This window comes from Elephantulus edwardii, unplaced genomic scaffold (assembly GCF_000299155.1).
Source record: "Elephantulus edwardii isolate Elephantulus edwardi_28Jun2011 unplaced genomic scaffold, EleEdw1.0 scaffold00124, whole genome shotgun sequence".
NCBI classification, from domain to species: domain Eukaryota; kingdom Metazoa; phylum Chordata; class Mammalia; order Macroscelidea; family Macroscelididae; genus Elephantulus; species Elephantulus edwardii.
The window spans coordinates 1,302,253-1,326,114 of record NW_006399874.1 but is presented as its reverse complement, the minus strand read 5'-3'; the positions used below and the strand labels follow the sequence as shown (position 1 = coordinate 1,326,114).

The window sequence follows — 23,862 nt, the reverse complement described above, 5'->3', positions numbered from 1 at the left end:
AGTGCAACAATGAATGAGTGGAAGCCCAAAATCTCTGTAAATGTTTATGAAAATTAATAAAATATAATTATAGAAAAAAAATAAGGTTACATTTGATCATGTATTTTCACAATAAGGTTGAATCTATATGATTAAATTATGGGCCAGTCTTAGAAGCCACTTCCTAGAATGCAGGATTCATTGTTCGGGGGGGTGGGGGTGGGGGGCTGAGGTGCTAACAGAAAGACTGCACCTCTCTGATGGTTTGACTCCACCAGTGGTTCCCAAAGGAGAAAGATGGGTGATTTCGTCCAGTGCAATTTACAAAGCAGCTATGAGCTGCTTCCGACTTGACAGCATTGAGTTTTGAAAATGACATCCCATGACTTTCTCTCTCTTTTTTTTTCCAATTTAAAACTTCCTATTGGTTTGCATACGAAATTTGTATACATTGTATATCATTCATGTACATTGTGTTTCAGACACTCCTTCATTCACATTGTGTTTCAAACTCATATGCACTGTGTTTTAGAAAATTAATTACCATTATCTGTGCCTACTATTACCAAGTCTTTTCAGGTTCCCCTTGGCTCTTTCCTAATTCTTTCACCACCACCCCCCACTCCTCCACTCCCCAAAATCTCATCCTGGCGATTTCTCTGCTCCTCACCTTGTCTCCCTGCTCCCTTTCCCTTTCCCCTTTCCTTTATGGAAATTTATACACAACAATAATGTCTGTTACAGTATTTGTCCTTATGAAGCTGAGTTAGTTCACTCAGCATAATGCTCTCCAGACTCTAGGAATATACCCCAAGGAAAACAGAACTGAGGGATAAACAGAGATTTATATACCTATGTTCATAGCAGTGTTATTCACAACAGCAAGAAAATGGAAACAGCCCAAATGTCCATCAACAAACGAATGGATTGAGAAATTATGGTACATTCACACAATGGATTAAGCACTTAAGGGGCAATGATTTTTGACAAGCACTGTGGCAATTGGACAATTAAAACAGACATTCGGATGGCGGGGAAGAAGAACAAATTGGGGAAGGAGGGTAGAGAGAATGGTGCAGCAATGAAGGAATGAAAACCCAAAATCCCTGTAAATGTTCATTAAAACTAATAAAATTTAATAATAATAATAATAAAAGGGCAATGATTTTTGTAAAATACCATGTAACATCGTTACTTTCATAATCTACAAAATAAAGCTTCTTTGCCTAAAAAGAAAGCTCTAGCCAATAAACTCTACTTAAAAAATAACATGACAACATGTATTTCTTAAATTATATGCAGGTGATGCTTAAGTAATACCATAAGCAGGGGTGCTGACCTCCCATACAAAAATCCATGTAATGTGAACTGTGACATAGAGGTCACACTTGCCCTGTGTAACTTCACTCAGGCTAGTGGTTTCTGGTTTTTTTTGTTTCTTTTTCTGTTCCTACTTCCTACATTGGGTCCCTATGAGTCACACTGACTGAAGGGCACTTGACAGTAATACAGCAGTGATGTCACACATCTATGAAGAAGTGCTCACGTGGAGATGATCAACGTCATGCAGGCTTTGAATGTGAATACTTGCACCACTAGAGTTAACTGCAGAGTAAAGGGGGGAACTCCAATTATGGTATAATTGGGCCTGCTATGTCACCAGAACAAGGGAACACTGCATAGTTTAGAATCAGGAAAGGTGTGCATCAGAGCTGTATCCTATTCTAAGCAAATCATTGGAGCAGCTGGGTTACATACATGAAGAAGAATGTGGTCTGTGCAGCTCAGACCCATGGTATTCAAGAAGCGACTACACCTATGTTTAGTCAACGTATGTGGGAAAACATACATATTATCAACAGATTCCTATTGCATTTTCAGTAATACATATCTGAACTGACAACTCAAGTTGCTGTTGTTGTTATGTGCCGTCGAGTCGCTTGCGACTCATAGCGACCCGATGTACAACAGCCCTAAACTCCGCTCTGTCCTGTGCCAATCACACCGTCTCTGACACTCCCATCCCGATTACCCCAGTCACTGAATCAATCCACCTCATAGAGGGCCTTCCTCTCCTGCGCTGTCCCTCCACCCTCCCAAGCATGATGTCCCTCTCTAAGGACCGGTCTCTCCTCACAACATGTCCAAAGTATGTTAGACGGAGCCTCAGAATCCTTGCCTCCAATGAGCAGCCTGGTTTAGCCCTCTGAAGGCTGAATCTGTTTGTTTTCTTAGCAGTCCATGGTACCCTCAATACTCTTCTCCAGCACCACAGCTCAAAGGCATCAATTCTCCTTCTATCCTCCTTGGTCATTGTCCAACTCTCTGATGCATAACAAGTGATAGCAAAGACCATGGCCTGTATCAGATACACCTTAGTCTCCAGAGAGACACCATTGCTCTTCAGTACTTTGGAGAGGTCCCTAATAATTTTTCCTCTTATTGCTCTGAAGGGTAGATTTTTCTGACTAAACCTTTGGCCCACCCCCAAGTCTTTTTCAAAATAGGTTAAACTGATTCTTTCTCAGAATCTTTTGTTTCATGGTCCTGATCAAGAGCCCTCTAGTCACCATCCCTGCCTTTCATAACCATGAAAGCATAAAGGAAAAGAAAAAAAAAAAAAAAGAAAGCAACCATGATTTAAAACTGGCACAAAACCACAGATACTCAAATATGTTCATCATAATTTCTCAGACTAATAACTGGGCTCTCAAACTGACTGCTAAAGCTTAGGTTTAAATAAAAAGTGAAAATGAATGTTAGGAATGAATAATAGCATCAAAGGATGCCAAGCTACATGGTAAAAGCTCAACTAAATTATGGGACTCTACTGCGATGGGTCTTAAAATCATACTTAAGTAAGCCATATAAGATTAATGTGTTGTCTTCCACAACAGTCTTCCTGCGAAGCAGCAAAGAGCAGCTTGGCTGTGCCTACTGCACTGGGGCTCACAGCACGTGGGTTTGGTCACAAGTGTCTGGTGGACAGAAGTGACCCCGGTGGTGCTGAGGAGAAAAAGGTCCTGTTCCCCAGGCCGTTTACAAACAGAAATTCTACGGGTGGTGCCAACCCTCCTGCTGCTGCTCCAGAGCGCGGGGAGACAAGACACACACAGGCTTCTGTTCCTGTTGGGTGAGTCGCCCCAACTCCAAGTCAGGAGCTAGACTTTAAAAATACAGCTCTCATTTCCAAAGGAGCCAATAATACGCTTTTTGGTTTATTCTGGTACCCTGTGCACACTACAGGATGAACCAAGTAAACACAAGAAACCACAGCTCCATGTCTGCACATCTCCACCTTCTATTTAGGTACAAATGCCCTCAGGGGGGAAAAAAAAAAGCCTGGGCTTACTGCTCACACAAATCGTACAAGGGCCACAGCAAGCAAACTGGCTGTCAGTTCCGCACACAGCCTGAAGTGATGTTCCCTGCCCTGGAACTCCTTTGCGCTGTGACATTTAATCACCAACTGAACATGTCCTACTTACTGATGTGACGATATCATACCATGGAATTTTTACAATTTACCATTTCACCTGCTTATGTCTCATACCTGAATATGTCGTTTGAAAGCAGAGTTTTGAAAAAGTGTGTTTAAACAGATATTACAGAGAACATTAAAAACTGTTTAAAAATAGATAGGACATGATCGGGGGTGGGGGAACAAAACTAAACACCAAAATAATCTAAAGTGAAAACTCCCTTTACCCTGTACATCTCTACTCACCTGTTTAGAAGAACTACTATTAATATTCTGATGTACTGCATTGTGTTAAATACATACAGAGAGATACTACATATGCTTTGTCATATGTCCTTCCAGAAATTGTGTTCCCTTGCTTGGGCCAGGATCCAGAGTTTAGATGTAATAATGTAACATGACCATTACATAATGATCCCCCAATCATTATGACCAATCAGTTATAAGAGGATTAAGGATGCAACATCTTTACTTCTTCCATAGCCCTGGTCCAACATAAGGAGAGTGTCCCTGAATGTAGCCTGTGACATGGTCTACCTTACAAGAGATAAAAGACTGAAGAGAGTAAAGAGACAGGAATCTTAGGACCAACCAACAAGTGGGAAGAACTTAGATCGCATCCTTTTAGTTGGGATCTCCGAGCCAGAAACCTCACTAACATGGGACTGTCAAGGGACACAGGGATCTCCAAGGAATCCCAGACGGACAGCTGCAAAAAGGAGACAAGGACCTGAGTCTTAAACTCTTGGTCAACTGAGAGCAAACGTCTTCCTGTACAGCTGGTGCTTCAAATTCTGACTTCGACCTTCCTAAACTAGGAAGAGAATACATTTCTGTTTTTAAAGCCATCCATTTGGACTATTTCTGTTACATCAGCACTAGGTAACTAAGACACTATTCAATAACTCAAGAGCAACAATGCCAGTCTGGAGACTAATGTGCTCCTGCTCCAGACCATAGTCTTCACAATTGCTATGCATCGGAGAACTGGACAATGACTAGGGATGATAGAAAGAGAACTGATGCCTTTGAGCTGTGTTGCTAGAGGAGAATGCTGAGTATATCACTGACCAGGAGAACAAACAGGTTCGTCTTAGAGAGGGTAAAGCCAGGCTGCTCCTTGGAGTCAAGGATTCTGAAGTTTCGTCTGACATACTCTGGACATGTCGCAAGAAGGGACCAGTCCTTGGAGAGGGACGTCATGTTTGGAAGGGTGGAGGGATAGAGAAAGAGAGGGAGACCATCGATGAGATGGGTTGATGCAGTGACTCGGGTGATGAAGATAGGTGTGTCAGAGACGGTCAAGTTGGCACAGGACAGAGCAGGTTTCAGGGCTACTGTACAGGGTTGCTATGAGTTGCAAGCAACTGGAAGGCACATAACAACAAGAATAATTCAATAACTTATCCTCTTCACTCCACACCAGGGACTCTCTTCATGGCTCATATAGAGAAAAAGAGGACATTCTCCAGCTGCCTAGTATCTCCTCCCAGTATGGTCATACTGGTATGTTTTCTTATTTATAAAAATTAAGTAAACTACAAACTTTAAGGTACAAACAGTTCCCCATTACTAACCACTGTTTCCAGCAGCTCTGTTGGCAGAGTGAGTCAAATCAAAGACAGAGTGCTGTCAAATCAAAGGCACGTGGTTCAAATCTACCAGTTGCTCTGAGGGAGAAAGATGGGCAGTCTCATTCTCTGCAATTTAGAGTCTGAAAATCAGCTGGAGGGTCAGCTCTCCTTTGGTTCAACTCAACAGCAATGAGCTGAGTTTAGCTGTTGAATCCTACAGTGAAGGAGTGAGCACCTGTGGACTCAAGGATTAAGTGCTTAGCTGCTGATTCAAAGTCTGGCAGTTCAAACTCACAGAGCAGCTCTGGAAAAGGCACCTGATAACCTGCTTCCTTAAAACTTTATAGTGAAGAAAAGCCATCGGACAGTTCTCTTCTATCACCATGGGAACCGACCTAATAACAACCCAATTACGGCAAAGCTGCACAAATGCCTTCAGAAACCCAACTGTGTACCCTTAAGGATATTTCTGTGTAACTGAGCCCGTAAATTAAGTAACTCTGTATTCTGTGCCCACAAGTAGCTGGTGACAGAAGACTACTATCTTTCTTACTGTCAGTTTGACATTTTGTGCTCAAGTGCTCAAGTTCACAGATATCTCTGCTATAAATAATCCATCAATCCTGTAAAAGAAAGCTTTGGGAACTAACAGGTAGTCCTCCTGCTACTTGCTACTTTTGAGAAGTGGTAGATATCTCAGCTGTATTTGGTATGACTTCCTGTCATGAGATATTTCTGCAAACTAAAAGGAGGGCATGGTAACCTTTGTAAAAATGATTATTATTAGTTTCTATACTGATAGTTTAATAAGCAGCAATTAAATCTTTTAATAGGCCTAACATTTGTTATGAATCTATACTTACATGGACTAAATGACATATTCAACTGACTCAGATGACAGCTATGTAACTAGTTTTAACTGGAGATTTTCCACCCAAGTCCAAGCACAATAAAAATTTAACTTTCCCATATTCTGAGAACTAGAGAATGAAGCTTCACTCAGGTGGCACAGTTTAAAAATGAGGTGGGGGCAGAGGGAAAGATGTTTTGAGACACTGGCACCATCTTTCTGTTCAAGAATTAGCAATACAAATTCACGCTCACAGTGTGGTGCGAACCAGAGGTTGCTTGGGGTCATTGAGTGTCTGTTGCTGGAGGTGAGAGGTCTGGAAAGAAGCCTCCTTTTCAAGTCCATGTCTTATGCCAGGCTTAATTCAGGAGATATCCAATATGCAACTCTAACCAGTCCTGAGTTTCTAGCAAGCAGTCAGTGGTCTTAAGAAGCTATCAAGATGTCCTAAAAGCTTCAACATTAAAAGGTGAGCATTCCCTGGGGCCGTAACTCACCTCTGAGCTCCAGCAGAGTGCAGTTGTTTGTTCAGCCCTGCTGTCCATAATGCATTAGCCAGAATGAAAAATGCCGACTCGAGCCTGACCTATGTGAGTTAAGCTAAGCGGGATGGGGGAGACAGTCCCCTAAACACCGTTCATGTTGCTGGTGTTCAGCCAGCTTTTAAGTCATTGATCATCTTTCCCTGCGTGCAAATGCTTCCCTCTCTAATCAAATCCCACTTGAAAGGAAATTTTTAGTTCCTTCTGGCAATGGGATATGCCATTTGAGATTATGCAGTGGTCTGCTATTCATCTGCAAAAGCTATTCATGTTTCTAGTTAGCCAATAACTATTTACCAGCCAACAACCATGATCCTGGTGATACAATGTAACACATAAACCAGGAGAACAAACTTTATGGTTATAATATTAGTATAGGACAGGCAACATACATAGATGGACAATTCTCACCCCGCCATCTGAACGCCATGGCAGGGGAATTTCCCTAAAGCAGACTCAGAGAAAACCTCTGGGAGAAGAGAAAGCATAAGCCATGAAAGAGAAAGGCGGGAAGGGTGATCCCAAAAAAGAGTTTGTGTCAGCTCAAGGGAAAGAGATTGCATATAATATCGGAAGTGCTGAAGTGAATTCAGAGCCACTGAAACAAACCTGAGCCATTATGAGAGCAAAGGGGACACACCTTCTAGAAGGTTACATGCTGCCAGGTCATAACTGACTGTGAGCTGAACAGTCAGTGGGTTCTGGAGACTATAAAAGGCTCCAGAGGAGACCGCCCATCTTTCACTCAAGGAACAGCTGGTGGATTTGAGCTTCACGCCTTTTGGTTGGCAACACCAACTTTGGTTGGCAACTCCTTACCCACTTTAGGCCAAACAGCACCCCTACGAGAAGGTGGCACACAGTGAAACAGTACCTGTGATCCCAGAACCCGAGAAAGGTGCTGCTTTGCCCTTGGGGAAATAAGTATGGTGGCTTTTAACTTTTTGGCAGGTGAGGATTGTGGCGGGGGGGGGAGAATCCTGAATACAATTTAGCTACAGTTTCAGGGGCTTCAGAGGCAGCAGCAGAACCCACCCAGGTTCCTGCTTAAATTCTAGGTTGAACTCATTTGACTTTAGAGACCTTGTTGCAGATGGAGGCCCTGAAATCCAGATGACTTACAAAAGCTAAGGTAAGCCTGTGACTTACTTTACCTGTGTCTTACTAGATGTCTGCTTCCTCGCCATGCTGAACTGTTATTCTGGGCAATGTTATTTTACAGACATCTCTATCCCCTTCAACATAAACAACCCTTTGCTCACATGGTCCCTGTTCATTGAGATTACAATGGACACAAACGCTCGGTCTTCCATTTGAAAAACTCCTTGGTCTGGGCCATGTGACCAACAAAGCCTTTATTCTAGAAGATGAAGCTCAGAAAGGCAATGAAGACACAGACATCGAGCAGACATATTTCTCAGCCTCAAGCCCCGCCAACCCAACGGTGCTTACCTGTTCCCCGCTACATCCAGGACATGCAGTTCTGTCGCCTGTGACACCTCTGCGGGTAGCTGAGTTAACCTGTTGTCACGCATGCAGAACATGGTGAGGCTGCAGCAACCGCCAATCTATGAGGGGAAACAAAAATACAGAGTTTCTTGCTGAGTTTTCTTGGAGACAGGGTGGGATTGGAGTAAGTTGTTTGGGGAAATGTATGAAACATAAAAAGGATGGTATCTCAGTGAAAACAATGAGAAGGCTGGTAAGTTCATACACATCTCTGCGAAATAGTATGTACACACAAGAACTATGCAGCACAGTCCAAAAATTCATTCTGAAAAGGAAGAAATTTCTCATTTGGTGATAATACTCTCACTCAGACACACACACCCTTTTTGAAGGCCTGCCCCTTACATTAACTTCTATATTTAAATTTATTGGGGAGAAAAGGGGGGGGTCATCCAAAAGAGGCTATAATGTGTTACTTACCCCATTATATCTTTTCATAGTTTCTTAATCACTCACAAATCGATCTGATAAATTCAATTCCCTTTACTAAAGGCAAAATATTTTAACAAAAAGTAGGTTTGGAAGATATAAACACTAAAATTTTCAATTATGAGCTATTGGTAAAAGCACAAAAATTGGTATCTGACATCCATGCCAAGTCTGATTCTCTCCCAGAAAGTAACTCAAGGGTAACTGAGTTTTGTATGGCATTGGTCTTCAAAAGTGAACATAAATATAGAAGAATTCAATGATTCTCTTGATCGAATGGCCCGTGGTTCTTACAGGAAGGCTGAATCAAGGGTTGGAAAAAGAACTTAATCCCAGACACAACACTCTGCAGAACTCCATGAAGTACTACATTCTTTCCCTTGCCATCCTGACTAAGAGCCACTGCTTTAAAAGGCTCATGAAGGAACCTATTGATATCTTTTTAGTGCATGGAAAAATACTCCCTAGAGCCAGAGACATGAATCTCCAAATAGATCAGATTATGCCCCCTGCTTTTTTCTGTTTCTTACGATGTCTGCACACACAACTCTAAAGAGAATGCACATTTATGAAATTGCTATATAATTGTCTTCACAGACAATCATTTTACATCTTCCCTTTAAAAGCTAATGTAAAAGGTTTTTAAATACTATATTTAACCGTAGTACTTAATCATGGCTTTGAGTTACAGTCAACTAGATGTCCCAAAGTAACATCATTTAACCATGATAAAGAAAAATAAGCATTACTTAAAAAAGTAGATTACTATTTGTCTACAGTCACCACCAACATGGGTCATCTGATAACCTAAGTTGTCTAGTGCAGAAATCTCCCAAACAGATGATTCTAAAAGAATTTCTGTTCTCACAATAGAGAAACCTTGAAATTCAAATTCAGTGCACTGACTCTAGGGGCAGGTCCTTAGCATTTTTAAGCTTCTGCTCCTGGGCAATCTACATGTGGCTTGGTACCCACAGGACAGAGCAGAAATGGCCCAGAGTGTTTACACGGCTGTTGTTATTGTGTGTTGTGTACCATCGAGTCAGAACCAACCTACAGCTGACCCTCCAGCAGGTTTTCAGAGGCTGTAAATTGCAAGGGAGGAGACTGCCCATCCTTCTTCTTCAGAGCATCTGGTGGATTCGAACCACATTCCTTTTGTGATTGCAGCACAGATTCTTACCACTAGGCCACCAGAGCTGCAACAGTGTGTTTAAAGCACTGATCTTTTTATCAGTGGTGGAGAGTCTAAACACTATGCCACCATGACCTCCAAATGTCCTCCTGAAAGTCTTCTCAGGGCCCTCTGACCCTTTTTGATTCTGGTTGGTTTTTTTGTTTTGTTTTGTTTTAAATAATTATGGCAGAGCCCAACTTTCTGACAGCACAAACTATCTCACGAAAGCTCTTAAATAATCTGACTGAATGTTTAATCTACCAGCGGCTCCTCAGGGAAAGACAGGCAATCTCTTCCTGTGTGATTTGTAGTCTCTGAAAACCTGCTGGTGGGTCAGCTAAGAGTCTGTTCTGACTCAACGACAATGAGGTTTTTATGAGTATTCTAATTTTTACACATTTAGATACATATGCTTGTGTCCTTGCCAACTATAGCACTCATTCCTTACTTAGGGTGCGCTTATATGCTTACATTGACTGACTTACTTAGTAAAAGACTACTGCTATAACGTTATCATAGGCTTTGGTGTATAGAAATGCAGACGCAGAAAAATTCTGCATTCTTCTTGACAATATCACTAAAAATAGCCTTGCTCACCCACTCAATCCCACTTAGTCTATTCCAAGGCACAGTAACCCAACAGAACAAAGCAGAACTTCTCCATAGGGCTTGTAAGGTTGTAAATCTTTAAAGAAGCAGACTGCCTCATTTCCTTCCTGCAAAGTGGCTGGTGGATTCAAACCACTAACCTTCTGGCTAATAGCCAAACATTTGTATTTGCTCGACCAGGGCTGCTTAACCTCACTTAGGCTTCATACGTCATTTATATAGACTATGTTTAAAATACTAAAACATGTACTATCCTCTTTTGTGTGTCCTAACATCACTTAGGCTCACAAGGAAGGGACTTTGACTCAGGCTTTCAGGAGGGTCATGGGAAGAAAGGAAACAAATTGCTGATTCTTTTGAGGATCAAAAGGACCAGACTGTCTCTGATGAATTGAGATGATCCAACAGATGTTTACTTAGGTGAAGAAATATTCCAAAACCCCCCAAGCATCACTCTCCGAGAGGAAGGGAGGTGTGCACTAGGGTCCAGGTGTGCACTAGGGTATGGCTGTGCTGGGCCTGTGTGAAATAGTCGGGGGCTCATCTAGGTTAGCTTATGGCTGAGGTTTGAACCCCCCCAATGTGACATCTTAACTCAGGCTCTCAAAATGCAGCATTTATCAGTAAACAAAGGAGGCAAACATCATAGTAAGGATCCTCTTGCCCAGCTAACAAGCTACTGGGGGCACAGAATGCCAAGGCTGGGGCTTGTTATCCTGGACTGGAGCGCCTGATGGTGAGCATGAATGTGATTTGCTTGCTGCCTCAGCTGCCTGCAGGAGGTCTACTGTGACACCATGCGAGTATTTTCAATTTATACCATGCTCATAAAGTCTCTACTTAAGAAAATCAATTAACTCATTAAACTAGATCAGAGAGAGTTCTACAAGTCATGGGGCAATACAGTTCTGGGCAAGCTAACATCCCTTCAGTGTTTTTGAGGAAACAGTGTGAACTCCCAACACAGTGTGTGAGCTGTCTATAATGTTTATAGTCTCATTTCTATTTTTCCTTTCCAGTTTTAAGAACATACTCATTTGAGGCTGGCAGGGGTGGAAAACAATTGTTTTCAAGAGCCTCGGAGGCCTTCTGGGTTGTCAGAGCAGCAGCGTGACCTCCTGATCTTGACTACAGTTTTGGGGGGAAGACTAACAACCAAGATGCCTCACAGGCACACGCCGTCCTAGCTCTTTCCAAATCAACCAGGAAGGGGTGGCAGGGACCCTCAGAGCCTTTTAGGAGAAAATTATTAAAGCTGTTAATATTGTAACTCAAAAGACCAAGTTCTTCAGAGATGTCAGAGAGGAAGGTGGTACAAAGGAGGGAGGAATGTTTTTGAGATTATATAGAACTGAGTTAGGATCTAAGCCATAGCATATATTCTGTGGGGCTGGATATATGACTTTAACTGCAAGTAATAAATATTAAGTGAAACCACACCTACAACTTAGCGTCTATCACAGAACCTGGCATACAGCTGCTGCCCAATCAATGGTCACCCTTTTTTTCTTTTTCAAGAAGTGAAAATCCCAGATATAAATGGATAGTCCAATCAACACATGGGTGTCTAGAGGTTCTTGGAACCATGTTGATGGTGGTGATCTCTTCCGTGGAGCCACAGGACTTTTTCAGAAAACTGTCCCCCTGACAGCCAATGCATCACATCTGGATTAACAGTAGTGAAGAACTTAAGGTCAGAGTTGGCTCAGTGGTAGTATTCTCACCTTCCCTGCGTGAGCTATGAGCTCAATTCCTGCAAAAGTACTTGACATAGAGCCAAAAGTACAGTCAGCTGGTGGAAGCCTGAAGGGCTGTGACAAGAATGCATGGCACTTCTGGACTAAGATCAACTAGGAAGAAAAGTCTGAAGACCTGCTTACAAAAATCAGCCAGTGAAAACCTTGTGGATCCCACTGATTCGATCCTGTTGTTCACGGACTTGCCAAAATCTGAGATCCAGGTTGGTAACATCTGAGAACAACAGTGAAGCGCTCTGAACTCAATACAAGTTTATTATTGTTACCTATGTCACTTAGAGTTTGCCTGTGTCTTGGAGAAGGTGTAGCCAGAGGGCTCCATGGAGGCAAAGATAAGAAAACTTCAGACATGTTGCTGGGAGAGGCTATTCTTTAGAGAAAGGCATCATGTTTGGAAAGGTAGAGGGACAGCAAAAGAGTGGAATGCCTGGTGAATTGACACAGTGCCTGCAGCCATGAGTTTGAATGTGTCAGAGATGGTGTGGATGACACAGGATAGGAAGGGGTTCAGATAAGTTGTTCACAGGGTCACTATAAATTATAGCTGACTCAAGGGCACCTAACAACAACTTATCATTCAGATAAGGCTGAGCCTCCAGGTCATCAAGATAAGATGTCTGTATCAATCACAGAGATTCTGGGAAGCAGAGTCACAGTTTAAATAACTTATTACCAGTTATATAAGAAGCTGATTATTTTTAAATCTCCTTTAAACCACCTAATAGGGGCCTTCCCAGAAAACAAGGGGTTAGGCTTGGATTCCTTCAAAGTCTGAGAACGTAGCTGAGAATCCCTGTTTAGCGGTTTAGTGTCTCTCCGTTGTTCATGCAGACACAGTTCCTTACATGGTGATCTGGTACTGATTTAATCCATCTCAAGGAGATAAGACTTGCAGATCATTAACAAAACCATAAGGAGACTGACTTTCACTAAGGATTAATAGCTGCAGGTTACATTATCCCAGAAAAGACAGATAAGATTTAAGAATTCAAAGGAAAAGCCTTGATTAGTCATTTTTGTAAATTTATATTCCTACTCTGTCAGTGCCAGCCCTAAGTAGCTCCTAATAGGTGGTTATAAAGTATCTATCTTAGACCCAGTGCTGCTAGAACAGAAATACCACAAGTGAATGGTTTTAACAAGCTTCAACTTATTCTCTCATAGGCTAGTCGTCCAAATTTGAAGTGCTGGCTCTAAGAAAAGGCTTTCTCTCTATTGCTCTCTGAATGAATGTCCTTGTCTTCTTGTTGTTGTTTTAAGTGTGATCAAGTCACCTACAAATCACAGCAACCCTATGAACAATGGATCTGAGCCTTGTCCTATCCTGTGCCATCCTCATCATCACGGATATACTTAAACCCATTGTTACTGTCACTGTGTCAATCCATCTTGTTAATAGTCCCCTCTTTTTCTCTGACCCTCCACCTTCCCCAGTATGTCTTTTTTCTCAAGGACTGTCCCTTTTTCAAGTACTTGGCCCTCAAGGACTGACAAGATACCCAAAGTATATGAGATGAAGTTTCGCCTCTTGGAATACTCCGGTCACACTTCCTCCAAGATAGACTTGGTTTTTTGGCAGTCTATAGAATAGTCAATACTCTTCTCTAACATTATAATTCAAAGGTAGTGATTCTTCGAGTGCTTCATTACATCTTAGCATAAAACTTCTCCTGGGTCTAAGAGGTTCTCAGAAAAAGGACCCCAGATCCAAGGACACACTCTATTCCTGACTCTTCTTTCTTGGCAGTAGGTAGTGCCCTCTGTTCACTTCTCTCTCCTTTAATTTCTTGTAAAATAAAAGGTAATGTAGGCCACCCTGTAAGGGAAACTCCCTTGACATTAGATTAGGGCTGTAACCGGAAAAGAGGCATGTTGTCATCTGCCTCTAATCCCCTTACAACTGATGCACTGGTCACATAAGTTCACAGGGTGGTGGATGATTATATCATTACATAACAACCAAATTCTATCATTAGGTAACTTCTGAACCATGAAGAATCACAGCACAGCCAAACAGATGCCTATTTTTGAGGGTGAGAATTTAATCCATGACATAAAGGAAACTTAATTTTCCTTCAACAGCTTCTTTTTAGTATTATTTCCAACCAAATTAAACCACATTTCCCTGGCAGAAAGAAAAATTTACAATAAGCAGAATCTGGTCAAAGTATAATTTGAGCAAAAATAGTGTAGTACATAATTATAAAAGCCAAAGAGTATTTTTGCCTCTCTCACCATCATCTGTGGCATATTATTCAAATGTTCCCTATGCCATAAATATCTCAGAAATAATGTGGCTTTGGAATTTCCTGGATTGTTTGGCCCTTGACACTAAAATTGCCGCTAATAGCTGTGGCATTCTTTTTATCTGATTGTGACAGAAGTAATTTGTATAGAATGGACAATAAAAAAAATCCACAAATACACACACATGAGCATAATGAAAAAAATTACTTAAACCAAATCCTCCCACAAAGGGATAATCAGTATTAACATTTCAATGCATAATCTTCCACTATTATTGGCATGCATTTGGCTAACAAATATGCTTTAACAAAATTAGAACTAGCTCTAGGCTACTGGACACATCTCTTTATATATATATAAATAACATTTCCCCATGTCATTATGTTTCTATAAAGATATATTTTGTCCATCTAAGTATTTCATTCTACAGATGTATCACATACCATTTAATAAACTACCCTTGTTAGACACTGCTGTTCAGTTATGTCGCTTCTTTGCCAAGTGATCTTGGGAAATTTATGTTTGTTCTCTCTGAATACTAGTGTCTCAGTCTGCACTTTATCTATAACTCATAGAATTGCTACACAAACTTGACAAGAATATGTACAAGCATTTTCCACAGTGCCTGACACCTTTTGCTTCCTCTCAACATGCTCATCGTTGACGCTGAAGATGTTAGCTGCCCCTGAACACCCTGTCACAGCACCAGTCTGTATCCATGCTTTGCACAGTGTCTGAAACATGTTAGCTGCTCCTAAAGATACCCTCCTGATGCTTGCTACATGTTGCCTGTTCTAATATCCACTGTGAGGAACATGTCTCTGCATGATTCTCAGTATATAATCCAGAAGCATATTTTAGGATAAGTTCCTAGAACACAGGTAGGATTCTAGAATCGAAGGGAATGCATGTTTAATTTCTTAAATCACATTATCATAGTTTCTTGCTAAGAAATTGTAGCAATTTATACTTCCCCAAACCTCACCAACATTTTGGTAGGTCAAATACCTTAACTGACATTCTTGTGACTATGGATAAGCCAGGAAATCTTATTAACAGTCATTTCTATTTCTCTGTGTTGAAACTCACTGGCTTGTGAGGAGAAAGAGGGATTGTTTTGCCCATATTTATCAATAATTTAAAAGAATTTCTAATAAAATAAGAAAGTTTTATTTGTGATGTTTCAAATTCCCTCTGCTCCCAGGCTGTCTTAAGCATTCTTGATGATCAGAAGCCTAGTTTTCATATAGACAAATCCATCAACTGTTTATGTCTTATTTTCTTTTTTTTTCCAGTTTAGGAAGCTTGTCTCTATCATGAAACACAATGGTCAAGTACTATTTTTAGCTTTCATTTTACAGTATCTGTTTCCTGTATCAAGAATTCATTTTAGAATCTGATGGCAAACTGACCCTTGGGGGGAGGGGGGCAGAAATCTATACTGCAACAATAAAAATAATAAACAGGCAGCACGCCAACTTGAAAAATGAAATTTCACTCTTACTGACATTTCTGAATATTACAATAATATTTTGGGGTAATTAATGTTTATTGGTGGCCTGCCAAGGAAAGCCTTTCGTAGACGATCTACAGATCAGATCTTGTCTCATCTGACAGGATTAGTGCCAGGTAGTTAAGGTCATTTTTAATTTGACTTAATTGAGACAAAATACTGGGCTCTGAAGCTGGAAGCATGCTCAATTTCTTCCAGCCATAAATTCCATCTGGTCCAGGATGTTTAAAATAAGACCGGGCTGCAAAACATTATAAATTTGCAGACTCTCTTTCATCACATGTATGATTACCCATATATAAACTCCCTGCCCCTCCATGAATCACATACTCCTACACGGTCTGGTCTCCTGATTTTTCTCAACCACCAAAACATAAAAATATTTTTTTAAGGTTCCTCCTCTCTCCAAGAAGCACATATATGTAAGCAACAGGATGAGAAACGAAAGACATAAATGAATGGCTTGAAACATCAGAAGCATTCCACATTTAACAAAGAAAAGAAAATCCAGTCTTTCCTTTGGAGACAGAATAGTGGCAACAGACAACTATTTAGTAAAAGTAGGTGCCAAGTGATGCCTTTCAGAATTTCTAAAGAATTTAAAACATAACTCACAGAAAAGCATTCTTTGGAGAGAAACAATGTGAACAACTTTGACAAGCACAAAAAACCCAAAATGGAGTTCCAGGCCATGCAGTCATTTAGAAACAAACAAGCAAACTGAAGGGAAGTGTCCAGGCTTTTGCAATGAAGAACATGTAAAGCAGTCAGCCCATCTGAATCTTCATGCATTTTAAGAAGCAAAATGGGAGTTAGAGATGCAACTGTGGTCTGAACAATACTTACAAGATAACAAGATTACCTGACTTTTCTAAACTTCCAAGCAGCTAACAATTAAGAAAACAAGAGACATTTGTTCATTTGCAAATGTTTACTACAAATCACACCGTCACACACAAACCGAATCCATTATCGTGACCCACAAAGTACAAACATTTTCCCCTTCACTAATGGGAGAGAGAAAAAAAAAATTGCTACTAAATGTTACTACAGACTAGGAAGCTGTTTTTAAACTGACAATATGGAATATCACCCAATTTCAAAGAAAAAAAAAATCAGGAATGACTGCAAAAAGTAGGAGGGACTGGGAGTTAAAAAAAGAAGGAGGAGGAGGGACCGCATGGTGAGTGAGACCCATGGCCACTACTGGTGCAGTGGACTTTTGGCATATGAGCTGTATTGGTCAGCATATTAGTTTACGTAGGACATACATGCAACTTAATCGTTCAAGTCATGACTTTTTTAAAGCCAGAGAGTACAGGAGGGAAATTGCAGGATTAGACTGAACGGTAGCAAGCTTGGCAGGCGCATGGACATTGAAGCGGGCAGTCAGTCATGGTGCCCCACGCTCACCACACAGACTCATGACACACAATGGCACTGCCCCAACGTGAGATCGGGAGGCTCAGGGTGACATACACGCTGGTGACCCAACACAATAGGAGGCTCGATGACAGTCAGAGGGGAGCACTCAGCCCTCTGCGCTGTGTTATCAAACAGACGCATAGCTGAACAAGAAAATATGTGCTCAATGCAATGGGGGTGTTCTAGAAAAGACCCAACCCCTAAAAGCTTGAGTGCCCTCTGCTACCCAACAACTGGAGGAAAAGACACACACTTCGTTCATTTATAAAGCTCTGGGCACCAGAGAGTGAATTATCATTTCCCAGAAAATAGACCAAGTGTAATAGCTAACATGCTTTGAAGCTGGAGATATTTTCACATCATGAAAAACAAGGCTAGCAAATTTAAGTGGACATGCAATGTGTGCTGAGTATAATCTTAAGTAGAAACAAAGAGCTACTCGTGTATTCAAACTACTCCAGTTCTACCCTTTTGAAGTGAGAAAGAGGAGGGGGTTGAGGGAAATTGGAAGAAGCTGTTTGGGGGAAACAATGTATTTTAATTATGTAAATAAACCAGGTAAACTAGTATTATTTAGAACAAAATGGCAATGGTTTTCTAAGAGCACAATGCTCAAATTCTTGTCTAAAATGTGTACCTGTGAGAGGGGGTAAACCACGGACAGATTTGAACAGTGAGGGGGGGAGGGGAAATTACAAGTGCATTTGCCTCTAATCTATTTCTAAGGTGAACAAATTTTCTACACTATTCCAAGTACTGAAAACTGACCTATCCTGGCCAAATCATAGCTGTGCCCGGCCTCAATGCCACACAGAAGAGCTGCTTTGTTTTTACCAGCCAGGGACGGAGCAGTGGTGGCTGTCAGGAGACCCCTCTTTGAAGCCCTGGGCTATGGAGGCTTCGCTGTGTGAGTCCTGGCAAAGAAATCATGTCACTGGGCCTGCTTCCTCCTCTTTGACCTAAGAAAATCACCATCTCAGAAAGCTGTGCTGAGGATTCACCGAGTTACACACAGGATAGCACCTCATACAGAGCAAGTATGGGAAAGTCCTTAATAAATCTACTTCTGGGTGTGTTTATGTGCTAATTGACATGTGCTATTCAGAAGCGGTAAAATAAACCTTCAGACTATCAGCTTTGTGTCTTGGTTTGTTGCTTAGAGACTAGAATCAAAATGTTTTGATTAGCAGAGTCTATTAGTTGTGTCCTACTTTAACCTAGATGTAGCCTTATTAAACTTGTCTCAGAAACAGTTTTATTTGGATGCCAGGATAGGCATGATTGTCACATTTCCAACAAATATCTTCATTGCTTCCATGAGAGAACATTGGTGGGGACACTCAGAACAACATGGTCCAGATAGGCAGCTCTGGCCACCCTGACCACAGGGAAGACAGATACTCCGCACGGAACACTATGTTGAGAAAAATCAAGTTCAGAGAGCCTGTTCAGTTGCCTCAGGCAAATAAGAAGCCCTCAAGTTAAAGTTGCCTGGAAATTTTAAAGTTATTCCCAGGGAGCTGTTAAAAAGGTCAAAAGGAGAAATATGTAGCAAACTGCCATTGACTGGGGATCATATCGCAGGTGACACAATTTATGTGATGCCTCAGCCAAGGAAAAGACCAACCAACAGTTCGTTCAATGCCCAGTGACCCCACTACATATTCACATACACATCCAGAGCTTAAACTTAGTTTTATGCTCTACTGATACAATATCAGAATTGGTATTTCCCTTTTCAACTCAAGCTCCCCTACTACCAAGCTGGCTTCCTCCCTCCACTAGCACCTCCCTCTCATGCCTGAATGTCTCTACTGTCCACAGTGGATGGTGATCTCTATTTTCTGCCTGCAGCACTAACTAAAAACTCCTTTTGCCTACCACTCATCTTTCCCTGCATGTATTATGCCTCTGTGAAGAGAACACTGGCTTTAATCCTGAGCATGAAAGCTTCATGGTATGAATCTTGGGCAAGAGATAATGCTACATTTATAATTCTAATAAACTTGGGTGACATAAACCTTTTGCCCTTGCTAGTAAGAAAGGTTGAATCCTCTTGCTAAATGTACTAGATTCAAAGGGACAAGTTCTACAAAATTAGAGCCCCTAAAAACCCTATAGAACACTTTGAAGCACATGGTGTCACTTCCTAAGTCTGTATTAGATTGATGGAAAAGGTTTATTGTTGCCTTTTTTCCTGACGGAACTTAACTTTCAATGTAACAATTAAACCTTGTTGGTGCTGCTATGTGCCTTCCAGTCACCTCTGACTCATATCAACCCTACGCTCAATAGTTCTGAGCCCTGCCCTATCCTAAGCCAATCTCACTGTCTTCAACATACCTACCCCATTACCCAAGTTACTGTATCAATCTCTCTCAACCCAGGTCTTCCTCTCCTGTGCTATCCTTCCACCCTTCCAAGAACGATGTCCTTCTCCAAGGACTGGTCTTTCCTGGCCACGTGCCCAAAGTATGTGAGAAAGAGCTTCAAAAGCCTTGTCCTCCAAGGAGAAACTTGGTTACTATTTCATCTTCCAAACTCCCAAATTATGCATTACGCTTAATGATGCCACCATTCTCAGTTTATCAAACCCACATCACCAATCTCTTTCTTCCTGCTATTTAAAATCTTACATATTTCACCACACCACACATTGCTCAGCGTCACCGGGACTCATCTATTCTCTTCAGCATCACTGATCTTCATTCTCTGATATAATCCCTCAAATCAACTTTATATTATCAGATGAACATTCACATCTTTAAAAAACAACCCACAGGTCTACTCAAACTTCACCATTTATTTTTTTTTTTAAATCACTCCTGTGTATCAGTATTATGAAGATGTCTTTAAATGCACATACCTCTTTTGGTAAAGATACTAATTTATTTCTGTCTGCATTCAAGTTGCTCAACTTCTTAAGTTTTCCAATGCTCTTAGGTAAGGTCTGTTAAAATAATATTTTTAATGTTAATCAAAAGCACCTTTTAAATGTAGCTCATATTTTTAAAACAGAGGTTTTCATAAAGAATGCAGTCCCATTCTGAAATGAAATCAGACATTTGTAATGCTCGCTTGCAGGGCGCGGTGGGGGGGAGATAGAGAATCAACTATACTGGATGTTTGTTGAAAGGATAGCATGTTTCAAAGAAATTAAATCAAAGGGCCAAATGTGGGAGTAGAGGCACACCCACAAAAGCCTATAAATGGACAAAGGCTCTCCATCATGAATGAGAATATACATCCCCAAGTTCCATCTCTTCTTCTGTCTGTGCCTTCAAGGGCCACACTAACATAACGGGTGACAGTGACTGTGGAAGACACAGTGCTGGGGAGGGAATCAGTCGTGCGCACTGGTGTCAGGAAGCCTGGGGAAGAGAGGGCTGAAACGGGCATGAGGACAAGGTAAATAGAGCTGGTGAGAAGAGGACAGAGACCTGTGGGGAACAGGCTGGTTCCAAAGGGGCTCCTGATGAAATCTGGGTGATCTTTTTAATTTTTTAACTTGTATGACTGTTGTTCTGTAATCCTAAAACCACAAAGACATGAAGACTTGGTAATCCATATTGCACCTGCCAGAGTTACCTGACATGTTTCTGACCCTTTTTATTCCTCTTTGCTCCTAGAGAGAAATACTTATTCTTTTTCTAAAAATAAGAAAGGGGGTGAGGAGGAAAGGGGAGAAGACACAGAAATCTGTAAAGTGATACAATAAGGGAGGAAGTAGAGAGAATAAACTGAAGAAGAAACAAAATGCAAGGTAACTAAAAGAGAGAAAAGAGGAGAAAGAGGAGATAAGTAAGAGAAAGACTGAAGAGAGAAGAGGAAGTAGCAGAAGGGAAATGATGAGTGAGATTTGCTGTTTCCAAGGCAGGCAGGGAACGCACCACGTCTGCCTTTGTCTTCCCAGGACCGGAAGCATTGGTCAATGCTGGAAGGCCTGAGACCTATGTCTGCCTCCTAAGTATTATGATGAGGGAAGGAGGAGCCTCAAGCAAAGGGCAACAAAACATTCGCTCTGCTCAGAAGAGCACTCCCCAGTCCCTTCCCACCAAGCCTTTCTCTGGAAAGCCACCATTTCTAATTCTTGCCTGTTCTTCCAATTTGCTCAACTGAAGCATTGTTTCACCCTGGACATTGTGCTGGAGGCATCATCACTGGTATTAACAGTGTCGTTACCTCTCTGGGGGACTTCTGTAAGGTGTCAGTTCAGGAGAGGGCACATGTTCTGACAACAGACCCTCCAAAACCACGGTCCACTCTTCAGCAGGTAAACAATGATCTTCAGGAACTTGATTTTAGCGTAAAGAGATTTCTGTTTGGCTTACCCAAATTACAAACTGGGTAAGCTCTCCCAGTAAGCTCTTTGCTACTTGGAACCTACACATAAATGTCCATGTACATTTTACACTCCATGTTACACTCACCAGGAGCAGATTCTCTGTGAGAACCAATTCTGTGAGGCTTTCACAATCTCCAACCGTTTCAGGCAAGTGGGTGAGTCTGTTCTGATCCAGCTTCAAGATCGACAGCTTCTTTAGTTTCCCTGCAAGAGTGTTATTTAGACTCATTAGCTACCATTTCCCTCTATCATCACTTAGTGTTTCCTACCTGCTGTGTTTTTGTTTGTCTAACACTAATTTCTTCCTCTCTCTGTTTTAAGATATGAAACTATTATCATGCTCATTTAGATCATAAAAAGTTAAGAGGTGAGAGAATTTGTTCAGAATATCAAACGCAATCAGCAATTAGTAGCAAATCATTTTTAAAAGGCACGTCCTAAAACCATCCGAACAGCAGAGGAAGAAAATAAACAGTTGACTCTGGCTTGTTCTTCAAGGAAGGTGAGGAGATATTTCATGTATGGTTGAGAGATGAGACCTTTATCTTATTCCAAGAATGCTCTTTATAAAACAAAAAAACTTTATCGTGTCTTATAGCACCTATGAATAAAAATGATACAGAGAAAGGAAATTCCTGTGATGGAATATGTCTATCTAAGCAGGACAGCAGTAAGCTTTGGGAAGCCACAAGGACGGCTGAGGCTATTTCATGCACACGGCAGAAATACTTGACGTACTAGAGATGCCCACAGGCTGTGGAGACGAGCAGTGGGCTTCACTGAAGCCTTTTTTTTTTCGGGCTCCCACTGTGTGACCGGAACCCTCACTCACTCTGTCAACTCTCCCTTTTCACTCTAAGTCAGAGGAATGACTTACACAGCAGGTGTCTTTCATGATCCTTTGAGAGTAGCCACTCACAGGAGGGCACTTTCTCCAATAAAGGCCAGAAAGCAGCCTCTAAATCTTAACAGAAACACAAAGAAAGGTGCATGTTCCCCTGAAAGAATCATCTTGCCGTGTGAGCAGCCCACAGGGCAAGGCACAAGAATAAATGTTTCTTAAACCCTTTTTGGCATCATCAATAACCTGTCCCCCAAGGGTTTTCACCTGGCCTTCCTCTCAGGCACTACAGAAGCATTCAGAATAGAAATACCTTACTCCAACAGGAGATGTGTCTTCTGAACAAGAACACTAGCAAGTGGTCTTCCGGCCTCTCCTTCAATACTTGTAGCTGCAATAACTCTTTTCTTTACTAAGCAGCCAAGTCTAATTTAACAAGCACCTTTTCCCCCCCTTCCTTCAGGTCTTTCCTAAATGGAAATTCACAATCCTTTCTTTTTCTGCCAATGTTCAGTACACCAAGCCACCAAAAGCTTTTTGCTGGACTCCTGGTGATCGCTCGTACTACCGAGTGAGAGAGCTCCATTCGAGTTGTGACTTTTCTGGAGGTGGATTACCCATCTTTATGCTGCAGTGCAACTGGGTGGGTTTCAACTGCCAGTCTTCAAGTTGGCTTAGTGAAAACTCAATCATGCAGGAACTATTTGTATCATGCTGTTGTTGCATCATTCTGACTCATAACCGTACAGGACAGAGCAGAACAGCACTAGAGATTTGCACAGCCAGAAATCGTCATCAAAGCAGACAGCTGTATCTCTTTCTTTTGTGGAACAACTTGCAGGTTCAAACTTCTAACCTTTTGGTTTGCAGCTGAGGGCTTAACTACCACCTTTCAAATGCTTCAAAGCCACCTCCAGCCTCCTACCTCTTCCTACTCCAAGCCAAATATCCCCAGCTCCTACAATTGCTTTCCAATGACACATCCAATTTTCAGTGAACATTTTTACGTAAGAGTCCAAGTCCTCAGCCATTTTCAAAAAAGGTCATGTCTCTCTTCCTCCTGAGTTGTGACTGTCAGTTATCACTTTCATCTTGACCAAAACCCAGAAAGGAAGTAGTTCTCTGTTGTATAGCCTTTCCAGTTATTGAAAATCTTTCAAATACTTCCTTTGATGTTTGGAATGAAAGACAAATGAAGGCCAAAGACAGCCATCAGACAGCAACTGTGGGGTTAAAGAGAGTTTTCTGGCAATTTCCAAGTGGCTTTATGAAGGTGGAACTGCCAGTCCATGTCTGTTTATCTCTCTGGTGTTTGAGTTTATTTCTTCACCCTGGCTTAAGTTCCTTTATGGTAAAAGAAATGGTCTAGACTGCTATTTTTAAAGGAAATCACATAAAATGATAACTTTGCAGGATTGTCCTCAACGCAGTAGAAAAGACTCTGCTCCATCCAGTACAATATATTTCCCTTGTTTTTGTTGTTGATTGCCATCAAGTCGAGCACGACTCATAGTGACCCTATAAACAACAGACCTGAAGCCTTTCTATAACTATTGTTGTTTCTCAAAGCTAATCGAGTTTCCA

The 23,862-nt window shown here is 41.4% G+C and overlaps 1 protein-coding gene across 1 annotated transcript in view; it reads right to left on the bottom strand.

Moving 5' to 3' along the window:
- Positions 1-23,862, bottom strand: part of LRRC1 (leucine rich repeat containing 1) — a 178,818-nt gene that overhangs the window by 10,163 nt on the left and 144,793 nt on the right. Inside the window, exons 9-11 of the mRNA XM_006893133.1 lie at positions 21,523-21,641; positions 19,959-20,042; positions 7,879-7,994 (exon numbers count right to left, since the gene is read on the bottom strand). Of these exons, the coding sequence (XP_006893195.1) occupies positions 7,879-7,994; positions 19,959-20,042; positions 21,523-21,641 (319 nt within the window). The remainder of the gene's footprint in view (positions 1-7,878; positions 7,995-19,958; positions 20,043-21,522; positions 21,642-23,862) is intronic.